The 14904-nt window shown below is 39.4% G+C and overlaps 1 protein-coding gene across 7 annotated transcripts in view; it reads right to left on the bottom strand.

Annotated features, from left to right (window-relative positions):
- Positions 1 to 14904, bottom strand: part of DLG2 (discs large MAGUK scaffold protein 2) — a 1060076-nt gene that overhangs the window by 35402 nt on the left and 1009770 nt on the right. For all 7 annotated transcript variants that reach the window (XM_075079151.1, XM_075079412.1, XM_075079695.1 and 4 more), the window contains one exon: positions 12135 to 12210. In XM_075079151.1, the coding sequence (XP_074935252.1) occupies positions 12135 to 12210 (76 nt within the window). The remainder of the gene's footprint in view (positions 1 to 12134; positions 12211 to 14904) is intronic.

The following is a 14904-nucleotide window of genomic DNA, read 5'->3' as shown; positions in this document are numbered from 1 at the left end:
TCACTAGGGCAGAGTAGAGGGGGAGGATAACCTCTCTCGACCTGCTGGCCACACTCCTTTTAATGCACCCCAGGACACCGTTGGTCGCCTTGGCCACAAGGGCACAGTGCTGGCTCAGGGTCACCTTGCTGTCCCCCAGCACTCCCAGGTCCTTCTCAACAGAGCCGCTTTCCAGCAGTTCAGCCCCCAGCCTGTACTGGTGCCTGGGGTTGTTCCTCCCCAGGTGCAGGACCTTGCACTTGCTCTTGTTGAATTTCATGAGGTTCCCCTCGGCCCAGCTCTCCAGCCTGTCCAGGTCTCGCTGGATGGCAGCACAGCCTTGTGGTGTATCAGCCGCTCCTCCCAGCTGGGTATCATCAGCAAACTGGCTGAGGTTACGCTCTATCCCTTCGTCCAGGTCACTGATGAATCTGTTGAACAGGACTGGACCCAGCACAGAGCCCTGGGGAGCACCACCAGTGACAGGCCTCCAGCCAGACCCTGCTCCATTGATCACAACCCTCTGAGTTCTGTTGTTGAGCCAGTTCTGTGTCCACCTCTCTGTCTACTCATCCAACCCACACTTCCTTAGCTTGCCCGTGAAGATGCTATGGGAGACTGTGTCGAATGCCTTACTGATGTCAGGATAGACACCAACCACTTCTTCTGGCAAAGATCTGGCTCAGGACACAGTGAATCATACCAGGGTCACAGTTTTTGTTTAAAACACTAATTTATTTAGGTGTTATAGATAAAATTATAAAAAAATAAAGGCATGGGCAAACAAAACCAAGGTCAATCTCTGAAAGCCTGGTGTGAGGTTTGTGTAGGAGGTGAAGTACCTACATCTTCCAGTAATGCACCTCACACTACCAGTCTCACAGACGGAGATATCAAATAAGATGGACTTTGGCTTTGACCCAGGTTGGCAGTTCCTGTGTCCTTATAATCTCCCAAACATGGCCTGTGAGTCACTAAGTCAATCATAACTAACTGCTTGAATTTGAGGGAGCCAGAAATAAAGATGTGAAATATAGGGACTGTATAATTTTTATGAATATTAACGCTTAACTCTGTGCTCCTGGAGATTTGTGTGAAACCTTACTAGAAAAAAACCTTGTTCTGTTTCTAATTCTTGGAGAATATCTACTGCCAATACCATACACCTTTCTTTTCAATTACTTTTTTAGAAGAAAAGCCAAGTAATTATGACTTTGTCCATACATACATGCAAATTTTCTACCATTTAATTCCAGGCATTAGACAATAAGTTATAAAAATATCACAGATATTAAGTTAAACTCAGCAGAAATTTCTGCTGGAACAGCTTAGAAGAAAAGCAATTAACTCTCAGCTGTAAACTTTGGTATGCTACCTGTGCTAGCAAAGTTTCACAGTGTTGTATTTAATCTGTGACCAATTTCAACATTAGACTACATATCTTTATGTCAGTGCCTCTCTTAAACATTTCTCTTACCTAAGCAGGGATGGCACGCACTTGTTGTGGGATAGAAAACACTGATACTATAGTCCCTAACATTATGGCCACCTAAGAAACCATAAAACAATATTATCTTATAAATAAACTCCAGACAATTATCAGGCTGAAGAAGCTGGAAAATCTATGAAATACATATATTAAAATTGCTCATTAACTGAAAAAATAACTCCTTCAGTGTTTTCTTTGACTGACAAGCTGCCAATAGGCAGAAATATTTTCCACCATCTGGATCAAATTCAATCACCAAGTCTTTATATTGCATATTTGCTACTCTGATCCTTTATGCTTACAAGCTGTAGATATTTAGAATTTGTACTTCTCAATAAAATGCAAAATGGCACTTATTTTTTTTTGTTATAAATGGAAAACAGACCCAAAGACTTTTTACTTTAGTATTTTTTTTAATTTGAAAGAAAAATTTATACTGGATTTTAAAAAGAAAGCTACTAACACATATTTTTTCACTTCAGCTGAGTAAAAGCCTCAAATTTGACTTGACAGTATTTTTCACAATTTCTAGAACTGTTTCACCGCTTCAAAAAAACCAAGTTCCTTAAGGTATGCCAGTTCTCTGCTGGAGTCAACACTGCTACCGTGGCATAAATTAAAATTGAATACTCACTAGTTTTCCTTTACTTTCGACTGGGACCTGGGCCTAGCAGTCATTATTATTAAATTATTGCATGTCTTTGTGGAGTGCCTCAAGATATCCTGGAGCAATGAGACACTGTACGGTTAGATTTTCCTGGCTATGTGCTGTTTTATCATCTGAATTTCATTTGATTGCTTCAGCACATGAGTGAACTAGATGCTGATGACAGCACTATTTCTAATGATCTTGCAGAAACGCTGAGTGAAATGTCTTCAGCTCAAAGGGAATGGTCACGGCAGCCCAATAATATGGACTCAGGTCAAAACAGATGTGCAGCCAACGTCCACTGCCCGGCACAAGCTCCAGTTGTCTTGAAACATGAAGACCGGAATGTGGGGGATGTGAAAGCACATGAAAGAGCAAGGGCAGCTGGACACAAGAGCCCCAGCTTTTCCTCTGGCACAGGGAGAAGACATGTCCTCCAAGATACAGGCTGCACTGGCAGGAATGATGCTGAGATTTGATTCTGCCTTGACACCCAATGCTACCCCCATTTACGAGCTATTGCAGCCTTTTCCTGAACTTAAATCCAACAGAGAGAAAACGAGAAGCAAGACAGCAACAAAGCTGGATGGAAAAGAGCAATTTATTCCTCCTCCCGTGCTGGGCAGTTTCACATTAAAGCCCTGGAAAGTATCTTCAGACCTACTAATGCCCTGTGCCAATTAAAGTCCTTGTGCAGAAAAAAATCTCTGCTCAGTAATTTGCTTTTAATAATTTGACCAGCTTTTTTTGACTTCTTACAAAGACTTATCTATAAGAATGAGTTGGTGAGGGATTAGTGCAATATGATTTCACATTACTTTTTTATCCTTCTCATTAATTTCCATTTTATCACAGAGGAGCACCCTTGAGTGATCACTAACGAGTAACAACTAAATTCCCGTACTGCAGAAACAATGGTTTTGTAAAAGATTTTATGTCCATTAGTAATGGAGCTGTAAAACCTGAAATTTTATGACATGAATGATTTGCAAAGCTTATTTTAAGTTGCACACATGAAAAAACGTTCTTATTCTCTGGTAACAGCAAAGCAAATTTCAATCATTCTGAGATGGGGGAGTGTACAGTAAAATACTGATTCACAGATCTTGCAAATAAATGACATGCAGAATGATTTTCTATAAAAAGCTCAGTTTTGAGTAGAAGGGGGTTCTCGTCTGTAATTTTGCCACCTGTAGGTGTACCAGCAAAGAAGTTCAGGAGCCCGCACTGTCTCCACAGCAACAGCGTAATTCGTATCGACGCCTCAGGAAGTATGTGCTGGGCTGAGTAGAGGGCTCACCCTTATGCATTTCTAGATAGTTTTGCCCAGCCTAACCTAACCTAATGTAAGCTAAGCCAACAGATCCAAGCATTTATATTTTGCACTTGGCAAAGTGGTAATGGATGAATGTACTCAGAATACCTGTTACAAGCGGCTAGTTTATTCACTGCAACTACTATCTCAAAGGTTAGTTCAAAGGAAAAGGCTGCAATGTCTACGTTAGGCTTTTAAACTGCACAGTTTGAATAAGATCCTGGGGTTTTTAAAGTTTAGATTGTCTTGTCCAATCAAAATAAACAGATAAAGACTGTAAACCCTTGTCAAGCCTTAGCCTTGTGAAGCACTGAAGGGCCATAACCCTGTCTCATCATGTCTTGAAAATGCTGCTACGTTTTTTAGAAGGTGCACCCAGTTAAGGCTCACAGAAGTGGGATCCACTGCATCTAGCTTTAAACATTTACCCTGCGTGTGCCTGGGACAGAGGTGGTGACCCCAGTTCCCTTTACAGTCAGTGCATGGTTTACCACATCTCTTTTAGACAATGGTGGCAGGTTGGTGCTCTTGACCATGAAGAAAGGAAGAATTGTTCACTTAGGGATTTTTGAGGTGGAGAAATATTAATTTAGGAGACAGAAAATTCATATTAAAAAAAATCAGCTTATGTTTTACAACATTTACAGAATTGTCCTGACATCATGTGTAAATAATATTTCTGCAGGAAGCCATATTTCAGGCTTTCCAATTGTGCAGGCAAAATATTTTTGTGACAGGTAAGAGCCAAACTAGAACATTACAACCCATTTCTGCATGTGCTCCTTAGACATTTTCCAGAAGCTTATAAATAAGTGCCTAATGGAAGCATATTTTAGCTAGAAATTATCACTCTAAGCAAATTATTTTTAATATCAGTGGGTGTCCAATAATTGTCTGGCACAGAGATAATAACGCATTTTTGTTTCAGGCAAATTGCAATGTGTTTGTTGGAGTGTTATTGAAGAGTCATTTTGTTTATACAGCTGAGGCCACACTGTGAACCATTCTGGATGCTAAGTGTTACTAGGAATGCTAAAATGTTACTAAGAATCAGATCAGATGAGAGTGGAAATACTCTTTTCTTTTTTATTAAGAGCCTGCCTAAACCAAAGTTTCATTTCTATTGTCTCTAATCTGGAGGACTGAATTAATATTCTAACTTTTTGCTCTAGTTCATGTCTGATATTTTTAATGTGACTAAACCAATATAGTAATCCTTAGCAAAAAACACGCATTAGAGCTCTGGTCAACTTCTGCTGCATTTAATGGGAAGGCTTTTTGTCTTCAATCCATTAGAAACATGATGTAATAGAAGCAAAAGAGAATACTCAACTGATACTGCAAGTAGAAGCAGCACTAAGGAATGGAAAAAGATTTTTAAACTAAAATTTAATTACACAGCAAAGACTGACATTTATTTCTAATGATCAAAATTAGTCAGCATTGGTAGTATAAGCCTTATGTTAAACTGTATCAACCATTAGTATAAGCCTAACAGTATCTTTTGCAGCCTCCTGGTAGCAAATGTGGTTCGAATAGTCATAAGAAAGGCAAGCTAGAAAATTTTGGACCAAACTAAAGTGCGTTGATAGTCACAGAAAAAAGTAAACAGAAACTCAGTCCTGGCTGTTCATGATCTCATCTGGGGTCACATCAGTGGGAAGCGTGTCTGCAGGACAAGTGGGTTCAGTAGACTCCCGCAGCCTGTGGTCCTTGGCCAGGGATATGCTGTCGGTTTGCCTGTGCCCTTGCCTTGCATCTTGCCCATCCCACCTCACCTTACTGACATGACTTCCTGGCTTGTTTGGGCCTCACTCATCACTACAGACTTTCTGGGAACTGCAGGGCTGTGGACCAACCTTGGTTGCTGCCCCCAGACTTGGTGTTCATGCCCTCATGCTGCCCTGGACTGTACCCCCTCATTGGGAGGCTGCTGTCACCCTTGGATCCTGGTGGAGCAGCCCTCCAGTTCTTGCATTGCATCCATTATTGTCCTCCAGCTGCTATCCTGGGCAACAGAGCTGACTGTAGTTCACTCTACCATCTTTAACCCAACATTAAAAATAGCAGTAAGTGTAGAAATAGAACAACAACATTGCAGCTGCATTATTCATTGGCTGCTCCTTAAAAACTACAGTAGTGGCAGGCTAGAAAAACTATAAGAGGACTGGATTATGCAGGCAAGTACACATGGGCAGATTGCTCCTAGGCACATTGCTCGCAGGCATACATACCTCCGGTTCCCAAAGATTACAGCTACACAAGTAATTTTTCTAAGCAATGGTCAGAATATCAGTTGGAGGCCAAATTTATAGCTGAAATGGGCACTGATTCCAGTAAGAGTGCTCAGATTTCTTTGAAGAATGCCCCACAGGCAGCCATTCCCATTAAGTAGCAACAAGAAATTAGGAAGACTGGGAGAACAGAGAAAAATCAGGCTAGATCAGTAAGGAGGGATAAATCTGGTTGAGACCAAGAATAAAGAATATTTAATTGTGTGTCAGAGCCTAAGTCACCTTCGTTAACCCTCCCCCATATCATCCTTGTGAGTAGGTGTGTGCTGCTTAATTTTTGTTCAACCTCTTTTCTTCTTAGTAGATCATTCCACCTGTGATCCCACACATTCTGGTGTTTGACACTTCCATTATCTTTTACTTGGAGTCTTGTTATTTTCTGATCACCAGATTTAGAGGGGGGAAAAAAGGCAGATGCCCCTCCTTTTCTTTTTTCGTACAGGTACATGTGGACAAATAAACACAGATGTGGACATAAATGCTATTCCCAGTCCAGTATCTCTCCTTTCGCTACCATTTTGCTACTGACTGGAGGGAATTCACAAAACAAATATTGAGTGCAAATGAGTGGATTATTTTTTACGGAAAACTGAGGGGTCAATGAGTGCAATCCTGGGACATGTCAGAGGATCTACTCTTTCCCTGTCAGTGCAATGTAACCCACTGGTGAACGTGTGTTGCCAGGCTCTCAAAATCAGCAGCTAGCTCCACAACGAAGATGCAGGTTTTCAAACATGCTCAGGTTGTGGATTTTCTTCTGCTTCTATTATTGTCCCAGTACCAATCACTTTAGGAAATCCATTAATTATGTCAAATATTTTTAGAAGAGGAGTGCAAAGAAAAGGTGCTAAAAATACACTGAATATGTGGAAAACTTTCTGATTAGGGACTACAGAACAGTTTCTCACTAAAAGTGGTGAAACTGTATACTTCTAAAACTTAGGCCTAGTTAAACACTAATACATGTTAAAAAAGAATCTTCGACTGGCAGAGAGAGGATAGACAGTCTAATATATGTTTATACTTTCTAATTTCTGAGAAGCAGGGATTCAGTTGGGATTATCACTTTTTTCTCCTCATTGATGCACCCAGATCTGCTGCGGTGAACTGCTAGCACAGATGCTGTACCTGAGACCAGGGCAGGTGTGACTGCAGGTTCTGCTTGGTGAAGATGAAGACAAATAACCCCATCTCCATATACATTGATAGAAAAAGAAATAACAGGCTGAAACTGCAGCAGTTCAGCCATTTCTAATGATGAAGAGAGTGAAGGACTGGAGAAGACTGGGAAGAATATGAAATTTCTTTCATCGCAGGTCTTTAAGTAGAGATTAGACAAATCTACAGGACAGGAGGAAGGTACAGAAGACACCCTCAGGGCAGGGGGTGGACTTGGTGACCACCTGAGGTTCCTTAGAGACCAGTTTTTCTCTCATTTGATGACTAGGGCTGAAAATACCATGGTTTTCTAGAGCATAAATTGTTTGGAAATAGGTGGGTTGGTTTTTTTTTTCCCCCCAAATACTTAACAAGCTGTCAAAACGTGTCCTACGTATCAAGTCCTGACAGTCACTGGATTTTGATGTTTGGAAGAGAGGTGCCTTGAATATGCAGAGGGCTTTATTTACACCACAATATTGAGTTTGCTATCTCAGTCAGTTTTAGCTTTTTCCTTTCATGCCTCCATGCAGTGTTGCTAAAATGACAATAAAGCAAGAGGGTGACCTTACAGTGCAGGCAGGGCTGTGGGATCCGCAGACAGAGTCTGCTTAAAGAAATATTATTAAATGCTATCAAGCTGCTGACTGTCATAATAAATACATTCAGAAGCATTTGAAGGGGCAGGTTGAGTGCAATGTCGGTGGTCTGACTGGAATATGAAAAGAACTGTGGATGACGAGCTAACTGAATAGAAAAAAGACTAATGGATAGTGATGGAGCAATATGGTGTGGGTCACAGCCCAGGACCTGCACTTCTGATGTGCAGCAGAGCTGCTGGGAGAGATTTTGGAGGGATGTGGCAGCCCTCTCTCTCGTCAGGCACCTTGTCCCCATTTGGCACCCTGCTGCGCAGCCTCACTAGTCCACTAATCATGGACTGAACAGCCCCCACGCACCCTGACACATGCATCAAAAATTGAGACATCATGACATTTATTCCACTGGGAACTGGAATTGGGAATTTATCCATAAGACAATGTTCTGGAATCACTAGCCAAATAGGTCTGAAATGAAAAGGCATATGGTATTAAAAACAGTTTTCTGTATAACATTAGGTTTTACCTAAACATTATGCTTCAAGACAGTGCAACACTTCCCTGGGAACAGGCAACCACCATGAATATTAGAGAAAAGGTGAGATGTCTTTCCAAGAGCTACAGTTTCCACTATAAAAATATTTTCAAGAGACAGTCAAGAAAGTGTATATGATCTGACAGGGAGAAAAGCAAAAGAGATGCTATTTTTATCTCCTGAAAGACTGGTTGTAATTACAACAGTTGAGAAAAAAGATTCCTGGCTCATCTCTTTTCCCTCTGTAATATTGTTTGACATACTTTTTGATTCAGTAAAAGTCTAAAAAGCCCTCAACCACTGTGGGTTTTAGGATTAGAAAAGGAAAGGCTATTCTTGTTCAGCCTGAAGCCTGTGGTGGGGGGAATTACCAAGAGCTCAGTATGTTGCTTTGGCAGATATATAACCCTGCTCACAGCTACTAACATATTCTGCTCCTTTTGATGCACAGGTGAGCATCAGAAAATACTTGGGATATGATCTTGAGTTCAACATAGCATAAAACGTGCTTTTTAATTAAGTTTGTGCTCACATAACTCCTGTAGCTTCCTCGAGCATAAATATCAGACATAAACCTTTGGGCTGCTCTATTTTCTATTGATTATCCATAGACCAGTGGGCCCTATACACTGAGACAGCAAATGCTCAGGAAATTGTAACTGTGTTATCTTATATTCATTTATCTTTTTTATGTTTGATACTTTAAGGCAGCCGGTGTCCTGGAAACGCTGCCCTTTGCTGCAGTAGCATAGAACAGCCTTAGGGAACCAAAGGGGTGGACTGGATGCTTTGATACTCCAGCCACCTTCAGTAACGATTAGAAAAGCTGATGATGTCTCTAAACCTGAGCAAATATGCTTCTTTTGGTCAAAATCAACAGAACATGAAAGAAAAGTAGCCCTGTTGCGTTAAACCAGAGATCCAGTTAGCCCAGTAGCTTTTGCTGAAGTTGTCCAATAACAGATGTTTAAAAGAAAAAGCAGACGAAACATGATCCTCCCCCTTTTATAAGCTCTCTGCTTCTTGAAATCAACAATTACTAGTGTCCTTAGCTACATAACAAAAGTGCTAAAAGTTGTAACTGAATCCATTGCTTGCTAACTTATCTAATTCCTTTTAAACTTATTTATTGTTCATACAATATCCTGTAATAATAAGCATCAGAATTTAATTATGCATTGTATGGAAAGGGACTATCCATTGCGTGATTTAAACTTGAGACCAGCAGGTTTCACTGGAGCTCCCTAATTATGGTTCACATTCCATGTTTTTGTGTCCATTCTGAATTTGTAGACTTTATTTCACAAACTGTGGACCGGAGGAGTCCAATGAAATGAATTAAAAGTGCTATAAATATTCTAAATCACATTTTTAAATAATGCTGAACTCATTCTCTAGATGAGGTAACACACCCAAGTTTGGCTTGAAAAAGAGGAACTTTTGGGCCTTTGAAAAGGTTATCCTTTAGCTATCCCTGGTAACAGGTTGACAACAGTATTGCTGCGTGTTCTTAAACATGTTTTTAGTGAGACACAAGAAGCTGATCAGTTACAAATGTCACACCATCTGCAGCACTTTCTTTGTATTTTATCTCCAGGCTTGGGATTAAAAATGAGGCATAACCAGATGAAAATGCCTAAGACATTTAAAACTTGTAGAATAACTAGACAGTTCATATTTTAAAATCATAGAGAGATGTTATCTCAAAGAATATTTGTCACTATCTCATAAAACGTTTACTGTAGCTTATTAGGTCTTAAACATTGCTTCTGTAGGAGAAGAAAGGAATCAGGGCCAGCAAGATGCTTCAGGTAAGTTCACAACAGGATTCTACCCCTGCAAAAAGCCCCAAACATTCTCTGTATTCAGATAAATTGTGTTAAAAAATTCTTCCATGCACATCTCCTGGCCAAATTTAGAAGTATCACATGAAATGCTACTCTCCCAATTTCCTCTTTAGTGTAAATTAAGATAGTACTACTTGTCCATAGTCATGAATGTATGAGCACAAAGGTGCAACAGGCACAGCCTGATTTCCATCTTGAATTTTGGCTTGATTTCCAAATAGAAGAGTTCTCCTGGGCTTAATGCAGCCCAGTTTATCTGGACAGAATTTCTTCCAGATAAAAAACCATAAAGCACGCACTGTTATCTTACGCTTCTTTTTGAACACTGGAAGACTAAATGGAAATGCTGGTCCAAAAAACATGCGTACATGTACTCAAACACCTCATTTTATGTGTTGATGCTTAATCTAACAGCGAACACTTTCCCCCTTTATGCTCCTTCAAACACAAGCCCTGAAACTGTGGGATTGTGGGATTTTAAAAGCAAATTTTAGCAAATACTAACAATAGAAAGCGTGCTTCCAAGAGGGCACAATGGTCTTGGTCTGCAATTACATAGTTTCCTAAACCCTGAAACAAACATTGATGTGAGTGGCTGGAAGATTAATGTTACACTGATGACAAAAATGGAAACACAATTCAGGGAATCAAGAGGTAATTAAATTCTTGACAGACTCACTTGAATAGGGACCATTAGTTATACGAATGAATTATTCCCCTGAGGTTTTGATTATATACAGGAAATAGACATTTAACAAGTGATTTTATTGGCAATATAAAGCTTATTATCTCCCAAAATAAATGGCAACAGAGAGTGGTCATTTCAAACTAAAAAATGGAGTTCTCTCCTGAAGAAATGCAATGAGATTAATAAGTCCTTTCACAATGCAGTTTGTTATATATTTTATATCAAGTTATCTGCATGTGCAAATAATGTGCAGAGGCTGAACCCTGATTCCACGGACCTTATAAATCTGGGTAACTGGTTTCAGTCAGTGTAATTACTCTGTATTTGCATTGAACTCAGGAACCGTTCTGCAGAGCAGTAACAGGGAAGTATTTGTGAGTCTGAAATATTATTTTGCTGCCATGTAGAGGCTTGGGACGCATGGCACTAGGAACTGCAATTTCATGGCAAGAGGAGCTCCTTACCCTGTTAATCTGTTACAGTCTAAGTAAAAGAACAGAATAAACCAGGATAAGGGAAGTATTATTATTCCCATTACAGAGGGAAATGAAGCAAGAAGAGATTAAGAATGAGAATTTCAAACCAGGCAGAGGACTGCAGGAACAGCAGGTCTGGAAGGGACCTGCTGAACTTCTTGGTTTTGTCCCTTTCCAGCATCTACCTATGACTGCCTCCTCTCATCACCCAGTTTTGGCCCTGCCCTGTGTTTTCTGCAACCAAACGGGACTTTTTGCTGATGGTTTCTGAAGCTCTGTCTCCTGTTTTTCTCACAGAAGCCCTCAATTGTAAATCCCATGTATGCTGACCAGACTATTTTTAAAAATAAATCCCTACAAATGTAATGTCAAGTATTTACTACTGCTACAAATGCAAGCTACACTTCAGCAGAAGGTTATACCTCAACAGTCAGGACTGTAGGCATTTCTGGTGCTATAGCTCTTGCAAGCCAGATGGCAACATACAGGATATTAGACATCAGGTTAGTGAAAACTGTTGGCTGTTGGGCACAATAAAGCGATGCTGCAGAGCGGTAGCAGCAGGAAGGCTGTTCTGCCCAGATAGCGCTGGTGGAAGGGAACTTGCATGTTTTATGTTGGCTGGCTGGTCGTGCCTGCTCTGAAACACACCTGTGTTCAATGTCTGTCACAACTGTCAAAGCAGAACATCCAAAACCTAAATTTTGCATTCAGAACTCCTCAACTTTTGAGATTTAACAGCTTTTGAAGCCAGAGAATTTACACTTCTTGCCCTATTCCATTAAACAATTATCCATCTGCATCCGTTTTTAATGTCTTTCCTTCCCTACCCATCATTTAACTACAATCACAGCTATCACAGAATGCTCTTTATTTTCTTAATATCTTCCAATTAGGATGCACTGTCAGTCTGTATTATTAAAAAATAGAATATTTAATTATTTAGAAGGTTATATCATACTATACTCCTATCTTATATTTCACTATACTCCAGGTCTTGGTTGCAACAATCTAAATACTCCTTATGTGGCTAAATTCTTCTATACTCTGAAACATATAAAATAATTACAAAGTGCAATTTCAAAAGGTTTCACTATTTACGTACCCCTTTTGCATCAATCACACCAGGTTTTGCGTTGAATTTCACTGTCTTCAAACGTGCACGTTCCTTCCTTTCAACTCTGCGGAAAAGAAAACACAAATAAACACATGCTGGTTATAGCAGCGGTTTGTATGATATTTTTGATATCTGATCTCCCACGACCATTGGTGGCTTACTATGCATAAAGTGAGTATTTAAATCAAATTTTATAAATTGGAAAGAGAGAGACATCAGATTGTTTCCTCAGCCAAGCAGCAGTTTTCTGGCAAACATGGGACTGGATTCAAGGAGCTTTGGCTGTCCTACACCAGCAGAACAGCACTCCCTCCCAATGCACATGAGAGTATGGTAAAAGCATATTAAGGGTAGATTTACCCTCTCTACTTTAAATTGTCCAAAAATCAGGCCTCATTTAGAGTTCTTCTGTGGTCAGAAGAATGAAATGACAGAGAGAGAATAAGCAGTTCAACTGAAGTAATTTTGAATATGCTATCACTGGAAAGTTTTTCTTATTTTAAAAACCTTAGTTATGAACAAATTTCAAACTTGTCTTCTGAAAGATGAAGCTATGCTATTTGTTACAATAGCCAAGTGCAGAGAAACTTTCTTGAGGCTTTGACTACTTAAAACTGCACAGCTTTGCCAAAAAGAGCATTTCTGAGGAGATGTACAAATGCTCAGGGGCAGAAGAGCTATTTTCAGCTACTCTAAAATGCTGTGAATTGGGTTAGGTGGTCTTATTTAAACCATGCCCTGCACAAACATCTGCAAGCAGATAGAATTAAAAGAATCTGCTTTTCTGACTCATTTCAGTGAAGACCTCATTGTGAGTGGGTGAGTTCTGAAAACAAAGATGAGGAGGTTCACATTACCAAATAGCGTGGCCAAATAGGAGAGGACACAAACTATGCATTTCCGGGGATTTTCTTTGGGCTAGTTCTCGTCAGTCCTCATGAACTGACCACCCATTAGCAGGGGGATGCTTTGGGTGAGCTCATCTTCAAGCTGAGTTTAATACAAATGAATCTAGTACATGTTCACCAAGATTGTCACACAAGAGGAACCCAAGTGCTGAAAGGGAGGGCAAAAAGGACATTTGCTTTGAAAGCTCCATCCCAGTCTGAGCTGAAAAACCAGAGCACACAGCCCTGTGAGCCCTCCTGGGACCTAAGAGCCCCAATGGCACTGTGGTGTGACCCCAAACTTGGCTTAGTCTGTACAGTTCTAGTATTCATATATTTAAAGTTGAAATGCTCCAATGAAAAGCTTCACAAGTTATTTGGTCCTGATATCCATAGCTTCAATAAATACAGCTTGAGAGAGGAGTAGTTATATTGTATATGCAATACCTTCAGAGTGAGAAAATACCAAGATCTAAAAAATTCTCTTTGGGGGAGAAACACATATTGGTAACAATCATTGGTAATGAGCTGATGCCAGACAAATTAATTCTAAAGAAAACACAGTCAGTTTTACTTTTTAATGCTTAATGTGTTCAGCTACCAAAATAATATAGAAGAGGAATGTGTAGCATATTGATCCATTCATATCTTAGAATCAAGACTGGACAAACACAAGTTACAGACCTCAGTAGAGAGGGAAAAAAGAGACACACAAGGCATTTATAAAGGACATCGCAGTAGATAATTCAGTGCCTTTGTTCCTAGATATTATGGATCAATATTCTGAATTTCCATTATTCAATGAATGAGCATTCAATGAATGAGCGTTATTACATGTTAGTAAATCTTAAAATCCATTAACATACTGAAATATATGCAGGAAATATTTTACCTATGGGAAAACTATATACCCTTAGTATATTTGGAAAGTTTACCATTACCGCAAAATTTACATATGTTGTATATTTAATCTTTTAACACAGTCTGCTTAAATAATAGTGCTAGGAATTAAAAAAAAAAATATCTAAGAACAGGTGAGCTTTCCCCTAAACAAAATCAACCCCTGAGAAAACAGGTGCAGAGGGAGAAATCTAAAGAAAGGAAGAAGCTATTCATGTCCTTACTCACCTTGACGAATATGGCCATTACTGTAAAAGTGACAGTTACTACCTATGCAAAATTATCTACAGAATGTATCATCTAGTGGCCCAAACAAAAAAAAAATCTGATCATCTACCTATAATTGAAACAGTAACTCTATTTGGCTAAGATTAGGAATTGCTCTAGGAAATCTAAGTTGAACCCTGCAAAGCTAGTTTATTAGAGCTTTATTAGACAATAAATAGCTGGGGAAAAAGGTTTATTATATCCTCCAAATTGATCCAGATATGACCCTTTTTCTAACTTTCACAGTTTCCCAGAAATAACGTCAGAACACGTTCCTGCAAATCTATTGGTTTCTAAGTCTGAATAGGAAGAATACCTAGTTTCTGATAATTATTTTTATTAAATACAAACTCTAGTCTTTTGATAGAATAATAATTAACACAACATATTTTGTTCTGTCTGAGTGGGCTTATATATTTCTTACAGAAACACAGTGAATGCTGGTTACTATAGTTACAGTTTAAATTTAGAATAAATGCATTTTTCTCTACATGTGGAATATTCACATGGGAACAGCTCAAAGGCAGCCTTCGAATTAAATCTATGTTATTAAAAACACATGAACAGTCCTAAACTTAAACTAGCAGATGAACTCCCTTGATAGTACCGGTAAGAAATGCAAGACTTGAGGCTGTGTAATTCCCTAAATAGGATGGATGCCTTCTGAGAAAATAATTAGCTCAAATGAACACAGTATTCTACTT

This window comes from Phalacrocorax aristotelis, chromosome 1 (assembly GCF_949628215.1).
Source record: "Phalacrocorax aristotelis chromosome 1, bGulAri2.1, whole genome shotgun sequence".
Classification (NCBI taxonomy): Eukaryota; Metazoa; Chordata; class Aves; order Suliformes; family Phalacrocoracidae; genus Phalacrocorax; species Phalacrocorax aristotelis.
The sequence above is the reverse complement of the archived record's forward strand: the minus strand, read 5'-3'. Positions and strand labels throughout refer to the sequence as shown.